General features: G+C 56.7%; 1 protein-coding gene across 1 annotated transcript in view; it reads right to left on the bottom strand.

Annotated features, from left to right (window-relative positions):
* AGRN (agrin) overlaps window positions 1–17,711 on the bottom strand; it is a 129,840-nt gene that overhangs the window by 31,667 nt on the left and 80,462 nt on the right. Inside the window, exon 3 of the mRNA XM_044668627.1 lies at window positions 14,925–14,972. Coding sequence (XP_044524562.1) covers window positions 14,925–14,972 — 48 coding nt within the window. The remainder of the gene's footprint in view (window positions 1–14,924; window positions 14,973–17,711) is intronic.

Here is a 17,711-nt window from a genome sequence, read left to right as displayed (position 1 = left end):
AGGGGGAGAAAGGAGGAGGGGGAGAAAGAGAGGGGGAGAAGGAAGGAGGGAAGAAGGGGGAGAGAGAGATCATCTCTATTAATGAATTCTGGTGAAGTAGGAAGAGAGTCTGGCCAATTCTACAATCATTTTACAGAGGAAGAGAGGAAAGAAGGGAAGGCGAAAGGGAAAAGAGGGAATCAGGTTCATCTCTATCAATGACTCCTTTTGGGGAGAAGAGAGAAGACTCCCAAATTATTTCCAGAGAAAGAGAGAAAGGGAGGGGAGGAGAAAGGGAAGAAGGGAGAGAGAGTAGAGTTCATCAGTGACTCCTTTTGGGGTCCCCTCCACGCAAGGTCAAGGGGTACATAGAGGAGGCTGGGAGAGTGCGTTAAAGGAGAAGTCTGGCCCCATGTGTCTATCAAAAAGATGAATGTTGTGGGGCGACAGTAGGGGGGGCTGTCAAGAGCCCTTCCTTCATTAAAATGTCATTAAAGTCTAGCAACGGGACAGCGCCTGGCTTCCTTCAGGGCTCAGCTCACGCACTGTCTCCCTGCAGGAAGCCTTTCCTGATCCCCTTAGCTGTCATGCTCCCTCTCTCTTCCTCATCACATAATTGATTAGTGTTCTTATTTGGGAAGTAGGGGCCAAATGGGTCACTTCAACAGTGTAGAGAAATTGCCCAAGAATAGCCCCTCATACCCACTCTACCATTTTATAGCCTGAGAGTTGCCTGGGGACGTTTGATGGATTGACTCGGTTACCCAGCCTGGGTGTGGGAGGCAGGACTCAAATACAGGTCTTCCTAACTCTCAGGCAGGTCCTTTAGAGACATTAATTCACATTTATATATACTTAATGATCACTTTAGTCATTTTTCAGTCACATCCAACTCCTTGTGACCCCCTTTGGGGGTTTTCTTGGCAAAGATTTTGGAGCGGTTTGTCGTTTCCTTTTCTAGCTCATTTGACAGATGAGGAAATAGAGGCCAACAGGGTAAAGTGACTTACCCAGGGTCCCATAGCTAGTAAGTGTTTGAGGCTGGATTTGAATCCAGGTCTTCCTGACTCCAGACCTGCTGCTCTATCCACTGTGTCACCCAGCTACTCAAGAGATTGCATGGTCTAGCAAAGAGAGTTCAATTTCGGCCGTTGACATATAAACTGTGTGACCTTGAGCAAGTCATTTATGCCAGGTGAGACTATAAATTGCAGAGCTGAAGATCTCCTTTGGTAATGAGAGAATAATTCTTAATAAGTCCCATTTGCATAGCACTTTAAAGCTCCCAAATCCTTTTACAAATATCCTCTCACTGGATTCTCATAATACCCCTACAACGTAGGCGCTATTATTACCCCCATTGTACCAAGTCTCAGAGAGATGAAGCAGTTTGCCCAGGGTTATGCAGCTAGTCAGCAACTGATGAGGGATTCGAACCCAGAGCCCCTGATTTCTGAGGCCAGGATTCCTATATTAAGCTGCTCCTATATTAACCTATCTATCTATAAATGGACTGTACGCTCCAGGAGGACAAAGCCTGTTCTGCATTTGCCTCGGTCTCCCCGGCATCCAACACAATGCTAACCCCTTAGTAGATGCTTGTCGGCTTGGCTCGGCTGGACGGCCAGCGGGGAGGCTTCGGTCTGTGGGTCACAGTATGGATCAGTGGAGCCCCCAGATTCCCAGTCGTTCCACGTCACCCAGATGGCAGGAGACACAGGAACTCTGGTCACAGCATCCTAAACTTCAGACTGAACGGGCCCTTAGAAATCACTGAATCGAATCTCTTCATTTTACAGGTGAGGAAACTGAGGCAAACAGCCTTTAAGTGACTCGTCCAAGGTCACACAGTGAGTACAGGTCTCGGGCCTTCCTGACTCCAGGCCGGGCGCTCTCTCTGCTGAGCCGCCAGCTGTCTCCCGGCCTCTGATGGCAGAACAAAGCTGGGGGAGGGTCCAGGCTCCTGGATAATGGGCAGACGGAGGCAGAGGGAAGCAGCTTCCCCACCGGGGAGTCTCCCGAGCCCAGGCCCAAGCTGCTTCCTCCCAGGGGAGGCTCTGGAGACATCATCACTTAGAGCGAGGAGGGGCGGGTGGAGGACCACTCACCCACCTGCTGCTCGGGCTCCCAGGTGGCCAAGGCCAGGGGAGGGGGCACTCCATTAGGGGTCGCAGCTGTTTGGGGCCTTAATAAATGTTTCATTTTCTACAGCCACCATGAATAAGTAATGAATGGAGGCAACCACGGCCGTGAGAACTCCAGCTCTGGCCGCTGGGATGGCTCCAAGGGCCCCCTGGGTGAGCCTGAGAAGGTCCCCGGGAAGGCAGGATGGAGAGGGCCCTGCCCACCCCCCACCAGCCCTTTCAGGCTCTTCATGGGGAAAAAGGGAAAGAAAGGAGGGGGAAGCTGCCACACATGCAGGCATGAGCCACTGAGGTTGTCATGGCAACTGGCCAGGTCCTGGATGCAGCCTAGAATCCTCAGTGTCCCCCCCAACACACACTCACACCAGCCTCCAGACCTGGAGAGAAACCCCAACCCAGCCGCCCAGGGCAGCTCCATAGCTGGGGGGGGGGCGCAGTTCAGGGAGAGTGGGGGCCCCGGGCACAGATTCCTGATCAGGCTGGACCCAGGGATCCCTGAAGAGCCTTCTGGACCTCGGCAGCTAGTCACGCCCAAAACCTGGCATGAGTGGAATCCAAAGAACCTGGAGCACGATGGATCATGGCGGAGCCCGTGTCTCACTTCAAGTTCAGGCTCAGGCCCTTCCCCTAGGCAGGTCCCCCCCCCAACCTCCCTGTGCCTCAGTTCCCTCATCTGTAAAATGAGGGAGGAGGGGCTAGATGGTGCCTAAGCTACCTTCCAAGACTATGCCCATGTTCCCTATAATTTTATTTTGAATCCTGGCTCTGCATTCACTGTGTTTATCACCCTGTCTCTGGGACTCAGTTTCCTCACCTGTAAAATAAGGAGAATTGGGACCCTAAGCTACCTTCCAAGTCTCTGCCCAGGTCCCCTGTGACTTGGATTTGAATCCTGGCTCTGGCATTCACTGTATCACCCTGTCTCTGGGACTCAGTTTCCTCATCCATAAAAGAGGGTCTAATAATCTCCGCATGACCCTTCTCACAAGTCCACCATGAGGAGAGCTAAGAGGAAGCCTCGAGCGATCACCGCAGGGTCCCCTTGTCACCCTCTCTGGACCAGAATCACTACCATGAGAGCCAGGGAGCCCTTTATGAGGGACGTGGGCCCCCGGAGAGGACAAGGGTCTAGAGTCAGAGGACCTGCATTCAAATCCTGCCCCAGATATTTACTAGCGAGGTGACCTAGGAGGAGACACTCCGATTCTCCGGGCCTCAGTTTCCTTCTAAGTAAAACGAGAGGGTTGGGCGCAAGTCCCTCCCAGCTCTCCAAGGCTGAGGTTCTGTGACCCGTGGCCCCCCGGAGCGCCTCCCTGCCCCCCAGGCCTGCTTCCCACTCGTTTCTAATCTTCTTCACTGTTCCCTCCCTCACTCCATCATTCGCAGCGTCTGAAGCCTCCTCGGAGGTGCTGGAGGCGGTGTGGGCTGCTTTTTATAGCCTGGCCGTGAGATGCTATATTCGACTCCCCCCTTTTCTCATTATTTTCCTGAAGCAGAGGTGGGGGATGGAGAGCCGCCGGGTGATTCAGTCTCTGTCCGGCTCGAGGAGGGGAGGAGGGGATGGGGGGGGCCCTATGCCCAGCTCCAAGGGCAAAGGAGAAGGGGGGGCACGAGGCTGGGGGCCTGCTTGTGCATCGGGGTGTGCCCGTGGGAGAGTATAATTGTGTGCTTGCGTGTGCCGGGCGTGTGTGAGTCCACGTAGCTGGGTGGGCACCTGGCTGAGTCCGTGCGTCTGGGCGGCTCCTCCAGAGGGTCTAAAGAACGCTGGCATCCCCAGCCTGTCTCTGGATGGCTCCCCTGGGTCTCCCAGTCTCTTTGTGCGCCTGGGGCGGGGATGGATGTCTCTGGGCCTGGATGTCGGGGTGTGGGTGGGGTGGGCGACCAGGGATTGGGGCCCCCCGTCCTGCCACTCCCCCGCCCTTGGTAACTGACCCTGGCCTGGCTGGAGAGGGGAGCGTGCTCTTAGCAGCTACAGGCCACAGCACCCCGCTCCAGAGTGGAGGCTACAGTCATCTGGCAATCACATTAAGCTCAAATTTATGGCTATACGTCTGTGATCTCCTTTGATCTTCACAATGACCCATTGAATGGAGGAGAAAACTGAGGCTCAGAGTGGTAAAGACATTAAGAAGCATCTGAAGTAGTATTTGAACCCAGGTCTCCCCTCTCCACTTTGGGAGGGGAGGGAGAGGTGGGGGTGCCAAACCCTTGCCACTCTCCTCACAGAAGATGGATGGGGGCTAAAGGAGAGCCCCCAGCCCCATCCCGTGGGCTGGATTCCTTCCTACCTAAAGTGCTATGGGGCAGCTGGGTGGCTCAGTGGCTAGAGAGCCAGGCCCAGAGATGAGAGGTCCTGGGTTTAAATCTGGCCTCAGACACTCCCTGGTTGTGTGACCCTGGGCAAGTCACTTAACCCCCCAGTGCCTAGCCCTCACCGCTCTTCTGCCTTGGAACCGATGCACAGTACTGATTCTAAAACAGAAGGTGAGGGCTGAAAAAATAAATAAATAAAGTGCTTGTCAGAAGGCAGGATGGGTGGGGAGGGGGCAGCCAGGGTGACTTTTCCAGGGAGTCCCAGGCCCTTCCTGACCCAGCTGGGAGGGAGGGAGGGATGGGAGGAAGCGGCTACCTGATCCTCACCCCATTATCTCCTTCCAAGAGAGCCAGGATGCATGGACAAGGGGACCGAGGACACCCTCAGGAGCTGGATCACAGCACTGGAGAGGGACCCACTGGCTGCCCCCTCCCCATCCATCCCCTCCTCAGAGCTCCTCAGAGCTTTCCCCTCCTTCAGCCTGGGTGGCCACGGAGGGGAGGAAGCAGGAATGAGGCGAGGGGGAGAGGCCCAGGAGCCCCAAGGACTTGCCACCTCAAGAAGTATCGATGGCTCACAACTGCCTCCAGAATAATAGAAACTTCACAGCTTGGCCTTTAAAGCCCTTCGCAACCTCTCTGGCTGGTATGTAGCTGGTGCTTCCAGGCTAATCTCACATTCGCCGCCCCCAGGTACGCTACAGCTCACCCAAACCAACCAGATCAGTTGTTCCTGCTCCTTAGACCTGACAACTCATTTCCCATTGCTATTCCCCACACCTGGAATTCCCTTCCTTCAAGACTCAGTTTAAGGGGCATCGAGGTGGCATGGGGGATGGAGTGCCAGGGCTGAAATCAGGAAGACCTGGGTTCAAATCTGGCTTCCGTACTACCTAGCTGTGTGACCCTGGACAAGTCACTTAACCCTGTTTGCCTAGCCCTTACCCTTCTGCCTTAGAGTTGTTACTAAGACAGAAAGTGAGGGTTAAAAAAAAAAAAAAAAAAAAAAACTTCAGCTCAAGTTTTTCCTTATCTCCCTGATTATTGGGGGTTTTCCCCTCCTCGAATTCTTTCACACACACTTCTCTGTGGATATATTGTAACCCTCCAGTAAAATTCAACGGTTCAAGCCTCACTAAGCGCCTTCGACGTTCCAGGCACTGAGCCTGTGCTGGGGAAACCAAGACAAAAGTGAGACAGCCCCTGCCCTCTCTACTGTCGGAAAAACACTCACACAGAAAATAACCAAAAGCCTTTTCCAGGGAGAAGGGGCTGGCAGCTTGAGAGGTTGAAGGGAAAATCAGGACGGGCTGCCTGGAGGAGACAGCACGTTAACTGAGTTCAGAAAGCAGAGTATAAAGGTATTTTGTTCACTGATTTTCCAGTCACGTCCGACTCTTTGTGACCCCATTTGGGATTTTCTTGGCAAAGATACTAGGGTGGTTTGCCATTTCTTTCTCCACCTTATTTGACAGGAGAAGAAACTGAGGCCAACAGGGTAAAGTGACTTGCCTAGGGTCACACAGCTAGTAAGTAAGTATCTGAGGCCGGAACTGAACTCAAGAAGATGAGCTGAGTTACAACGGCTTTAAATGCCAAAGAGAGAAGCTGAGATGTGATCCAAGAGGTCATACATAGGTGGTTGGTTGAGCGAGGGGTGACCCGCTCGAGGAATATCATTTTGGCGGCTGGGCCGATGATGGCTTGGCACAGAGAGAGACTTGAGGCAGAGAGACAAAATCAGAGGCTTTTCCAATAGCCCATCTGAGAGGCGATGAAGGCTGGAATTACGGGGCTGGGAAGTAAGAGGAGGGAAAGGGGCTGATGGGAAATAAAGAGTTGCCAAGATTTCGCAAGTGATTGGATGTGAGCATGAGGGAGAGGGGACGAGTGAAGGATGACTCCAAGGCTGTTAGCTTGGGTGAAGACAGAAGTGCCCTCAGCTGAAATGGAGATGTTAGGAAGAGGCGTGGATCTCTGGGGAAAGACACCGCGTCTGCTTTGGGCGTGTTGTGTTCGACGTGAGTAGAGGATGGTGGTCCTCGGGCCCTTTCAGTCATTTCTGACTCTCCGTGACCCCATTTGGGGTTTTCCTAGCAAAGACACTGGAGTGGTTTGCCCTTTCCTTTTCCAGCTCATTTTTACAGATGAGGAAACTGAGGCAAACAGGATGAAGTGACTTTCCCAGAGTCATACAGCTAGAAAGTATCCGAGACCAGAGTTTAACTCGGGTCTTCCTGGCTTCAGGTTCAGTGTTCTATCTACTGGCCCAGTGAGCTGCCGTAGGAAGCAGGTCTAGCACTCTGGAGGGTGACCGGGGCCAGAGAGAGGGGGATCTGGGAGTTATAGACAGAGCAAAGGCAGGTGGGAGTTGGAGGGACCACCTGCGGCAGCCAACTGGATCACTAGCATGCAGTGTGTGGGGAGCAAAGAGGGTCCAGGACAGAGCTCGGCCATGTGCCCGAACACTGTAGAATGGAACAAGGGCCACGACATTCTTGAAAAGGAGAAGATAGACAGAAAGACAATCAGAGGGAAAGACAGGAAGGGAACCAGGAGAGAGCAGCAGCCTGAAAACCCAGGGAGGTGAGAGTGCCTGGGGGGGAAGAATGGTCAGCCAGGAAGTGCTCTAGAGAGGTCGAGAATGATGGATGCTGAGAAAAGGTCATCAGATCTGACAATTACGAGATCACCCCGATCTTAAGAAAGTCCCCTGCAGTTCGCTGAAGAGGTCAGCAGGCAGGGCTTGAAAAACTGTGGAGAGGAGGAAGTGGAGGTGGTGGAAGCAGATAGTGTTTTCCAGGTGTTTGGCTAAGAAAGGGAGAAGTATGGAGAGCATGGAAACGTGAAAAGATGGCAGGGTCAAGTGAGAGGGGTTCTGAGGCAGTGAAGAATGGGCTTTTTAAGAAACAGGCTAAGGGGAAGCTGGGTGGCTCAGTGGATAGAGAGCCAAAGTCAAAGATGGGAGATCCTGGGTTCGAATTTGGTTTCAAATACTTCCTAGCTGAGTGACCCTGGGCAAGTCACTTGACCCCCATTGCCTAGCCCTGACCATTCTTCTGCCTTGGAACCAATACATAGTGTTGATTCTAAGATAGAAGGTGAGGGTTTAAAAAATGTTTTTAAAGAATCAAGAGATAGAGGAGAGAGAGAAAAAGAAAGAAAGGAAAGGAAGGGGAGAGAAAGGAAAGGAAGGAAGAAAGAGAGGGGGAAGGGGAAGGAAAGGGAAGGAAGGAAGGAAGGAAGGAAGGAAGGAAGGAAGGAAGGAAGGAAGGAAGGAAGGAAGGAAGGACAGAAAAAGAGAGAAAGAAGAAGGATCCAGAGTATAAGAGATTTAAAATCAAGGAGAGGTGATGCTCAAAGGAGCAAGCTCCCAGAGGGACCCAGAAGGGAAGGGATCAAGGATTCATCCGAGGGGGAGGGGTGGGGATTTTACAAGGCAAGCATAAGCTCCCTGAGCTGGACTATTTTTTATCTTCATCTCCCCAATGCCTCACACAGTCCCTTGTACTCAGTAGGTATTTAATAAATGCCTGTTGGATTGGATTAGATTGGGCAGAACTGCTTAGTTCAACCAAGATGCCATGCCCGAGGGCAAAGCTGGTACCAGCAATGGGCCTTTGGGGAATAATCAGAGAAATGTAGTTTCCTGATCCTTCCAGAGCAAACCACCCACACAAGCCCCGTGGGAGGAGTGCAGAGACTAGGCTGAACTGGGCAAGAAGGAATCACAGCATCATTCCATCTAGTCTAGAACTAGAAGGAGTCTCAAAGGCCACCTGCTTCAAGCCCTACATCTTACAGATGAGGAAACTGAGGCCCAGGAGGTTAAGTGACTTTCCCAGGGTCACACGGGTCCAGGATTTCAGTCCAGGTCCTCTCACTCCAAAACCAGAGTTCTGGCCAGTCAAATGTGTCTCCAGAGTCCTCTCAGAACAGAGGGCCCCCCACACAGACACACATACTGCCTCCTTCTCTGGAGTTTGCTAATGGGTCACCATTGTCCAACAGACAATCATAGATGGAGGTTCAACAAAGAGCTGGAAGCCCCTGGGGTTCGTCCCCACCTGGGTTTGCCTTTCTCCAGCCTCTGGCCCCTCCTACAACAGGAAAGAAGGAAGAAGCCACACTTCAAGTCCCAGACCTTCCTCCCATCCTTCCAGGCCCAGCCAAACTCCTTCCAGGAAACCTTCCCAGAGTCATCCCTGCCCCGGCACCCCAAGAACTGACAAGGGAAGCCTGGTCATATCACAAGATCAGACTTAAGAGCTAGAAGGAGCCCCAGCAGCCAGTAGCAGCCAAACCCCTCATTTAACAGATGAGCAAATGAGCCCAAAGACTCCGAGTCATAAAGAACAAAGGCAGGACTTGAACTCAAGCCCTGTGATTCCAAAGCCTTTCTCACGGTGACACAAAACTATCTTAAATTCTTCTTTGTGTCCACCTGCCAGAGGCAGAGCCTGCTCCCCCTTCCCACTCTGGTCTTCCTAACAGAGGAGCAATGTACCAACCTGGGTGGGTAAAGGACAGTATTGGTCAACACCAGTGGGCCCAGCAAGAGAAAATGGCCAAGCAGGTACCCGCTGGAATGGATGGAATCGGAGTTGGTCCAGTCACGGCTGACTCTGCATGACCCCATTTGGGTTTTCTAAGCAGAGGTGCTGGAGTCATTAACCATTTCTTTCTCCAGCTCATTTTACAGATGAGGAAATTGAGGCCCACAAAGTGAAGTGACTTGCCCAGGGTCACGCAGCAAAGAAATAAATGGATGAGGCTGGATTTGAACTCATGGAGATGAGTCTTCCTGACTCCACCGCGCCACCTAGCCGCCCCAGTGGGATCTTACTGTGCTGGAGGAAAGGATGGCTGGGAGGAATGCAGAGAAGCCTAGGAAGAGGCGAATGAACAGATGCAAAGGGAAGCCCAGCAGAGTCAGGGCAACAGTTTCCACAGAGACTGCAATGATGTAAACAGAAGGACCGAACAGTAACAAAACAGAAACTAAATGTAGGAGAGGAAGAGCTCCTGCCTGGCCAGGAAGGGAGATGGGCCCGCCAGCCTCCTTCTCCTCCCTGCAGAGGACAACAGTGGAATGTGGCTTTGGGGGAGGAAAGGAAAGGATGCTTCCCCCTCCCCACCCCCCTTCTATTTCTTTGTTAGCAGGAATGGCTGCCAGAGAGGGGGTGGGGACAGCCTCTATTGGGAGAGGAAGATGATGTAAGGACAAAAGAGATCAATCCACGATTTTTAGAAGAATGACAGGCTCCAAAAGGCAGAGGGAGGCAGTGGGGGTGGGGGAAGAGAAGAGAGGAAGGGAGGCCCCACCTACACCCCTGCCTGTCACACTCCTCTCCAAGAACCTGCCATTCTCATGGGCCCCTATTCCCTGCTCCCCAGATCCAACTTCACAAGGGAAGATGGGGAGCACAGAGTGCCCCCTGGCCCTCTGCCCCTCTGGGCCTGTCCTCAATGACTCATTGCTCTCTCACTCCCATATGCCTAAAGCCACCCTGGCACATGAGGAAACCAAGGCGCCAAAGGGGCAGTGACCTGGGCAGGGTCTCCTAACCTTGTATGATCTCGGTTGCCTTTAGAAGGTCTCCCTGGAACCCTACTGGGTCGCCAAAGGGAAATTTCCTTTTCTCCCACACCAGTGTCTGCCAAACCCCCAGGGTCCCACGATGCCCCAAGGAAGTGACTAAGAGAGGTGGGGGGTGCCACAGGAGTAGCTGTTCTTTATTAAGAATGGAAAGATCTGCATCTAGGGCTTTGGATAAGTCTCTGTGGAGGTCAGGGGGAAAAGAAAGGCTGGTGGGGGTCAGGGAAATTGTGGAATGAAATGAAGGACCCTGGGGACTCCATTAGAAGAAGGGGGCTCATTTAATGAGGAACACAAGGACTTAGAGAGGAAAGGACAGTCTCAGAGCAGTGAGGAGGATGGAGGCTCAGTGAGGAGGATGGGGGCTCAGGGAAGGGGAATGGAGTACTTAATGAGGGAGGGTGGGGCTCATCGAGGATGGAGCTCAGTGAAAGGGTCAGAGGCTCAGGGAGGAGGATGGAGGCTCAGCAAGAGGGATGGGGGCTCAGGGAGGGGGATGAATCTCAATGAGGAGACTGAGGGCTCAGTAGATAGGGATGGGGTCTCAGAAAAGAGGGATGGGAGCTTATTAGGGAGGACAAGGGTTTGTTGGAGATGAATGAGGACTCGATGAGGGCTCCCTGACTAAGGATGGAGGGGGGGTAGAAGGAAGGCACTAATTCATTCATTGGCAGAGCATTAGGGGCTTTCTCAGGCCAGTGATGTATCCATGGGAACTCTTGGTACAGTACAAGGAGGGGGGCTGCCAGCAGTCCTGTATCTGGGTGAGGTGGGCCCTGGAGAGGGGCCTCCCTCCCTCCCACCCACCTAAGGCTCCCGGGGCTCTCGGAATGGTCAAGTCCGAGGCAGGCACATGGTCTCTGGCGCCCGGTCCCTCCCCCTCCCAGGGTGCCCCTCCGTAGGTCACTGGGTCTGTGGAAGCCGCCCGGGCTAATTAAGTTAAGATCATTAATGAAGCAGTCAGAGGAGCACCGCTCTGTCCTCCAGAGCAGAGACAGGGTGGGTGGGAAGATCAAGAAAGACAAGAAAGTCTTCCCGGGGTCACGGGGGCAGCCGAAAGGGACTTCAAAGGCAGCCCCGGAGGCCCGTCTGGGGAGCCCAACCACAGCAGCTGGGCCTGGGGCTGCTCTTCTCCAGAAGACACACAGCCGAGGCACACCCAGCCTATCACCCATCGCACATATCTGTACATTCACACATGACAGACACGCAAGGCACGACGCGTACAGAAGGAGGCAGCTGCACGGCCGGCCAGAGGAGGGATTGAGGGGGGCGGCAGGGCCCAGGCTCGGACCTCCCTGGGCCCTCCCACCAAGCAGAAAAGGGGAGACTCCCACTAGGCCATCGTTCAAGGCTCGGCTCAGGGCCTCCTCCTCTGGGAAGCCTCGCCTGACCGTGGAGCCCTTGGGCTTGACGGGCAGCTTCTTGACAGCCAACACTTGCGGCTCATGGACGGGCACTTAATTACAAGCTGTCTCCTCTCCTATCAGCCTGATGTTTCCTGTGGGAGTCTTGTCTCCCCAGACAGGATTCCAGTTCCCCTTGGGCAAGGCCTGTCTCTTCCTTCTCCTTCCCCCAAGCTTAGGGCCAGCCCCTGCCCCTATTCAACTCCAGCAATGGGGTCTTTGAAGTTGGGGGGCCAAGGGGGTGCTGAGTAACCCTAAATAGTAAAAGCTCACCTCACAGTGACCTCATTTGGCTCTCACAACAATCCTAGGAGAGAGGGGCTATGATTATCCCCATTTTACAGATGGGAAAACCAAGGCAGGGGGGCAAGTGACTTGTTAGTCGCTCTCTGAGGCTGGATTTGAACTCAGAACTTCCTGACCCTGAGTCCAGCTCCCTATCTACAGGGTCACTAGATCTGGTCACTACTTTGTGGTCCTGGGCAAATGGTTCAACTTTTTTCTTTTTTAACCCCTTCCCTTCTGTCTTAGAATCAATACTAAATATTGGTGCCAAGGCAGAAGAGCGGTAAGGGCCAGGCAATGGGGGTTAAGTGACTTGGCAAAGAAGTGTCTGAGGCCACATTTGAACCCAGGACCTCGCTCTATCCACGGAGCCACCTGGATGCCCCCAAGTCATCTCACTTCCAGGGCCCTGCATTACTGAAGGGTCTGGCACGGGCCATCCAGCTGCCAACAATGAAAATTATCCCTCCTCTCTCTCCATCTACGTCAAGAGGACAAGGCGTTCTCCCAGAGAGCTCCCGGCTCTCCATTCGCACCCTGGGTCACTTCACCCTTAAGGGCCTCAGTTTCTTCATCAATAAAATGGACCAGATGAGCTTTGGGGGCAATGTCCAAGCTAGAAAGGGCCCTCGAGGTCAGGCAGTCCAAGCTCGCCTTCCCCCAACCACCACCGCCACGTTGCCAGCGGAGGCACTGAGGCCCAGAGCTGCCAACGTCCTGCTCCGAGATCATCCACAGGGAGAAAGGCAGGATTTGAACCCGAGGCCTCCGAGGACGCCCAATCCTGGGCTTTCCCCCATTGTGCTCTGTCGCCCCTGAATCCTCTCATTTTCATCCTAGAATTTCCTTCCACTTGGCAGACAAGCCTTGTCGCCAGGCACAATCCCCTTTGGGGAGGGCAGGGCGGGCAGCTGGGAGCAGAGGTCAGGGCCCGGGTGAGGCTACAGGCAGGGAACGAGGGCCTCGGGGCAGGGGAGCCCTGAACATCTGTCTCCTTAACAGCTGGGAGCCTCCCTCCCCATCAGGCTAAAAGGTCTCCATTCTTCCCTGACTCCCATTAGTTCAATTACAGCCGCGAAGGCTGCAGGGACAATGGTCCCACTCACCCTGGCGGATTCTGGGGAGGGGAGAGGGGAAGAGCCGGAGAACAGGGCGAGGGCAGTCTGGGGCGTTCCCTCGGGCCCACACGTACCCCCGGGCCGACTCCCCCATAGAGGAGGGCGGGCCAGCGGGACGGGGAGCAGGGGCTGGCCCCGGCGGGGCAGGGGATCCATCTTCACGAGGGACAAACGGTGGGTCCTGGAGGAGGGCAGGAGGGACCCTGCGGGAGGGACGGACAGCGGGGGCCCCATCCCGCCACCCCCACAGTTTCTGCTGCGAGAGGAGTGGCTGCCAGGTTTGCTTCTGGACCGGCAGCAGCAGGGATGCTCATTCACAAGGTTAGTGCTAATGAATGAGGCTCGGGAACATGGCGAAGGAAGGCAGCTCCGGGAGGGGAAGCAGACAAAGCTCTTCCATCCCCAGGATCCCTGCACGAGCCCCAGGACGAGAGCCGCCACTTTCCCCTTTAATCTGGGACGGCCCCGCTGAGCCAAGCGAGGACCTTCCGGAGCCTCCGTCCTTTGTCCGGAGGGGTGACCCCCTCCCAAAGGGGTTCGAGCCCTGGGTCACGGCATCCACTGACCCGTGCTCCCTGCTCTCGTGGGATAAAGGTCCATTGATCTCTTCCCAGAAGCCCTCCTGGAGGCTGTCTAATCCATCCCCTCATTTTACAGAAAGGGAAATTTCGATCCAGAGAGAACAAGACATTTGCCCAAAGTCACACAGTTGCTAATCTAGATTTGAACTCAGGATCCCCGGACTCGAGGGGCAATGCTTTTTTCTCCTTTCCCTCAATGGGGTAACTAGGTGGCACAGCAGATAGAATGTCAGCCCTGGGGTCTGGAAGACTCCTCTTCCCAACTTCGAACCTGACCTCAGACGCACGCTAGCTGTGTGACCCTGATCAAGTCACTTAATCCTTTTGCCTCAATTTCTTCATCTGAAACGTAGGAAGGGAAATGGCAAAATGACTCTAGTGTCTGCCCCAAAACGGGGCCACAAAGAGTCAGGCAAGCCTGAAAACTACAGAATAACAACCACGACAGCTTTCCCTTAATACCTTTAACGGATCTAACAGGCAGCTTCCCAGAGGGAGGCCGGAGCTGACTCACTTCTCTGAATGGGCCTCTGCAGCCCTGACCATGGCCCCAGCCTCCCCAGGCACACCAGCCTCCTCCTCCTCCTCCTCCTCTCCAAGGCCTCCCTTTGGGCTGTCCAAGTCCAGTCCAATCAGAGAATTCCAAAGCTAGACAGAACCGAAGTCTAACCGGTCTAACCCCCTGCCTGACACACAGCATCTCCCCGAGCCTGTCCTCCTCCTCCTCCTCCTCCTCCTCGTCCTCCTCCTCCTCCTCCTCCTCTGTGGCTGCTGGAGCCTCAAAGAGGTGACCCCTGTCACCCAGTCCTAGAGACCTTGGCCATCTGTGGTGGCCCGGCATCGCCCAGGGTCCAAGATGCGCTCCCCTCGGCTCCGGTCGCTTACTGAGCACCTCCTCCATTCCAGCCAACACCTTGAATTGGCTCGTCCTCCTGAGAGCCCTGACCTCCAGGCCCCACGAGCTGACCCGAGCAGGCGGCCACCCCAGAGCCCCCCACGCCGGGTCCTGATTGCTGGCCCACGACCTCTGACCCCGTACCCCTAGACAGCCCCGGCAGCCTGGCCTCCCTTCCCTGCCCAGCAAAGAGAAGCTTCTGCTCTCCCGAATGAGGCTTCGAGGGCACCACAGAGACGGGGCAGAGCCTGGCATGACAAAGACATCAGGTGTCTAGGCAGTGGTCACTGGGCTGGGGAGGAGCGGGACTGGTCGGCTCAGAATCACATCCCCGGGGACAAGGGGGTGGCCAGGCGGCTGACCTCTGAGCGCGGTCACTCAGCCTCCCTGGGGGACTGACCCGAAGCGCAAAGACACCGACCCCCAGTGATGACCCTCTTGCCACCAGCCCGACCGAGTGTGACCTCTTGGGGGCTGGATTTTGGCCCTTGGCTCCCCGACTAGCCTAATCACATCCTCGCCCACAAGCCCAAGCATGTGGGTGTTGACCCTTCAATGTGACGGCCCCACCAGTGACCCCAGAGGGCTCTGGCCCCACACTCACCATCTGGAGGCGTAGGGGGCGGCTGTGTGAAGTGATTCCCAGGTTTGTCTGAAAACAGAGAAAGGACACAGATGTTAGGGTTCGAGTCAGTGACTGCCCCATGATGCCTCCGCCCCGGCACCCTCATTCTGGGCTCCTCGGACTCTCGCCAGCCTGCTGAACCTTCCACCCCCTGAGCCTGACCTCCCTTCTGGAGATGCAGGACACTTCCAAGACCCCCATCCCAAGCCCACCCTACGAAGGGGTATGTGGGGCAGCTAGGGCTGAAAGCCAGGTCTAGAGACCCTGGCAGGGGACACTTCCTGGGTGGCCCTGGTCAAGCCACTTGACCCCCATTGCCTAGCCCTCACCCCTCTTCTAGCCTTGGAGCCAATACACAGAATTGACTCCAAGGCAGAAGGGAAGAGTTTGAAAGGAAAAAAAAGACTACGGGGACGTTGCTGTCTGAGCTCTTCCACATCTTGGGCCCTAAATAAAACAGCCAACCCCCCCTCCACAGCGAGGCTAGAGTGAAGCACAGATGGGGGAGCCCAGTGGAGGACAGGGAAGGAGAGAACCCAGGAGTGCCCAGACCCTCCCCTCTAGCCATTGACTGCAGACGCTGATCTTGGCATCAGTAAGACTGAAAAAGTGGCCGGGGCCACTAGCATCCCCCTGGGCTCCAGGGGCTCAGAGTCCCCGATACTCCAGGATTCCTGCTCAGAGCCCCACATCCAGACCCCGGGCTTCCTGTCCCCACTCCGAGTTCAGCAGGTGCAAGGAGAAAGAAGACGAGGAAGCCCCCAGCCCTCCCTCCCCTCTCCTCCACCCCCTCTGAGACCCTTCAGGTCCTCCACGGCCTCCGTCCAGGGCCAGATCCCCGGCCTCAAAGGCTGGACAGCAGCCCACTGAGGAGAGAAGGGTCCCCGGGTCCCAGTCCCAGATGGGATTCTGTTATGCGTAAGGGCAAGGGGTACTCCTCCTCTTGTGCCTGGGCCACAGAACACGGGTCTGCTAGGGCCTGGGGAAGCCGGGGTCAGGCAGGACAGATGGAAGGGGCCCCCTGGGATGCCCACCCACTCAGATGCCCTGTGAACCCTCCCTCTGGAGCCAGGGAGCAGGGCAGGGGGCCCAGACAGGCCCGGGACACCCGGGGCCAAGGCTACGGGTCCCTACGGGGCAGGGGCCGGGGTTCGGCCGAGACACCTACAGTTGTTGAGGAAGAGGAGGACGGCAAAGCCCAGGGTGGAGGTGGCGAGGAGGATGAGGCAGATGTTACAGGGAATCATGAAATAGCGCACCACCAGGGAGACTTTGTGCTGGTACAGCTGGTCCCGATCCAGGGCCGAGGACATGGCGGGGTACTGGCAGGCGGTCATGGCCCTGGCCCTGGGCCCCGCCACGGCAGCCACGCCCCCACGGGGCCCCAGGGCCGTCCTGGGCCCAGGCAGTGGCCCTCCGGGAGGGGGTCACCCCTGAAGTGGCGGCTGCCCCGAGCTGGAGAGGGGGGAGAGAACTCCCCCCATCTTGAAATCCCAGAGAAGTTGCCGGCGCTGGGCTGGGAGGACAGGAGAGCCTGAGGACGGGAGGCTGCGGGGGCCGGGATCACAGACCTGCCCGCATCTCCCCGGGAGAGTCACAGGCTGAAGGGGATCCGAGGGGGACGGGGTCGGGTCCACGCTGCGGTCCCTCTTGCTTCTCCAAGGGAGAAAGAGTCCAGGCGCGGGGGAGCCACTAAGCCCAACTTGTTGGGGAAGCAGGCGGAGCCCCCCCAGGCCCCCTCCCTGCACTTAATGACAAAGCCGAAGGTCGGGGGAGGGGGATCCTTCCCGAAGCCAAAGTGTCCCCCAGTTCTCCCAGGGAGAGGCGGGCCGTAGGCGGGAGGGTCACCTCTGCCCTGGAGCGCCGAGGCGGCCAGGCATCCCGATGCTCCTCCGGCAGAGCTCTCAGGCCCCCCTGCGGGTCCTCACAGCGGCTCCCCGAGGCTCGAGCTGGGCGGCAAGCCCACCTGGGGCCTCTCCACGCCCCATCGCCTGCCCCGCCCAGGCTGGGGCCCCGGGCTGCTCCTCCCCTGGGGACCGGCCCCCCTCCTCATGCTCGTGGGACCCCAGCTCCGGGGCGGAAGCCTCGCACAGGGGTCCCGGCCAGCCTTCGCTCTGAAAGGGAAGGGCTCTCCGAGAGCGGGGGGCCGAGCCGGCGTCCTGCGGCCTCACCCCCCCGCGGGCTCTCCTCAGCTCAGCCGCTGCCGGTCCCTCTCTGGATGGCGGGTCTCCGGCTCCCTCCCCACAGAAGGGCTGCTCCGGGAGGCGGCGAGGAGCGGACGGACAGGCGGACAGATGAGAGAAGAAAGGGAGGTCGGGAGCCGCCGGCTCGGGAGGCTTCGGCAGAGGCGGCGGCGGCACGGCGCAGCCGGGGCTCCCTCCCGCCTCCCGCTCTGAGCTCCCAGCCTCCTCCTGGCCAGCCTCAGTGTTGGGGGGCGGCGGCGAGAAGCAGCCAGCGGGCGAGAGAGTGAGCCAGAGCGGCAGCGCAGAAAGCAGGCAAGGCAGCGAGAGCGAGCACGAGAACGAGAGGAGGGGGCACGAGGGCCCCCGGCGGGGCGGCCGGCCGGCAGCTCAGGGAGGGGGAGCGCAGAAACAAAGGAGGGTGTCTCCGGGGAGCTCGCCCGCCGTCCTGGGGGAGCCCTCAGCCCCGGAGAGCAGGCGAGCAACAAGAAGCACGAGCAAGCCCAGGAGGGCGGGCAGGGCGGGAGCCACACAGGGGCGGGCAGCGGCGGCGGCGGGGATCACACAAAAGGAGCCGGAGGGGGGG

Source organism: Gracilinanus agilis, chromosome 3 (genome assembly GCF_016433145.1).
Source record: "Gracilinanus agilis isolate LMUSP501 chromosome 3, AgileGrace, whole genome shotgun sequence".
Classification (NCBI taxonomy): domain Eukaryota; kingdom Metazoa; phylum Chordata; class Mammalia; order Didelphimorphia; family Didelphidae; genus Gracilinanus; species Gracilinanus agilis.
Note: the sequence above shows the minus strand (reverse complement) of the source record. Positions and strands in the feature narration are given on the sequence as shown.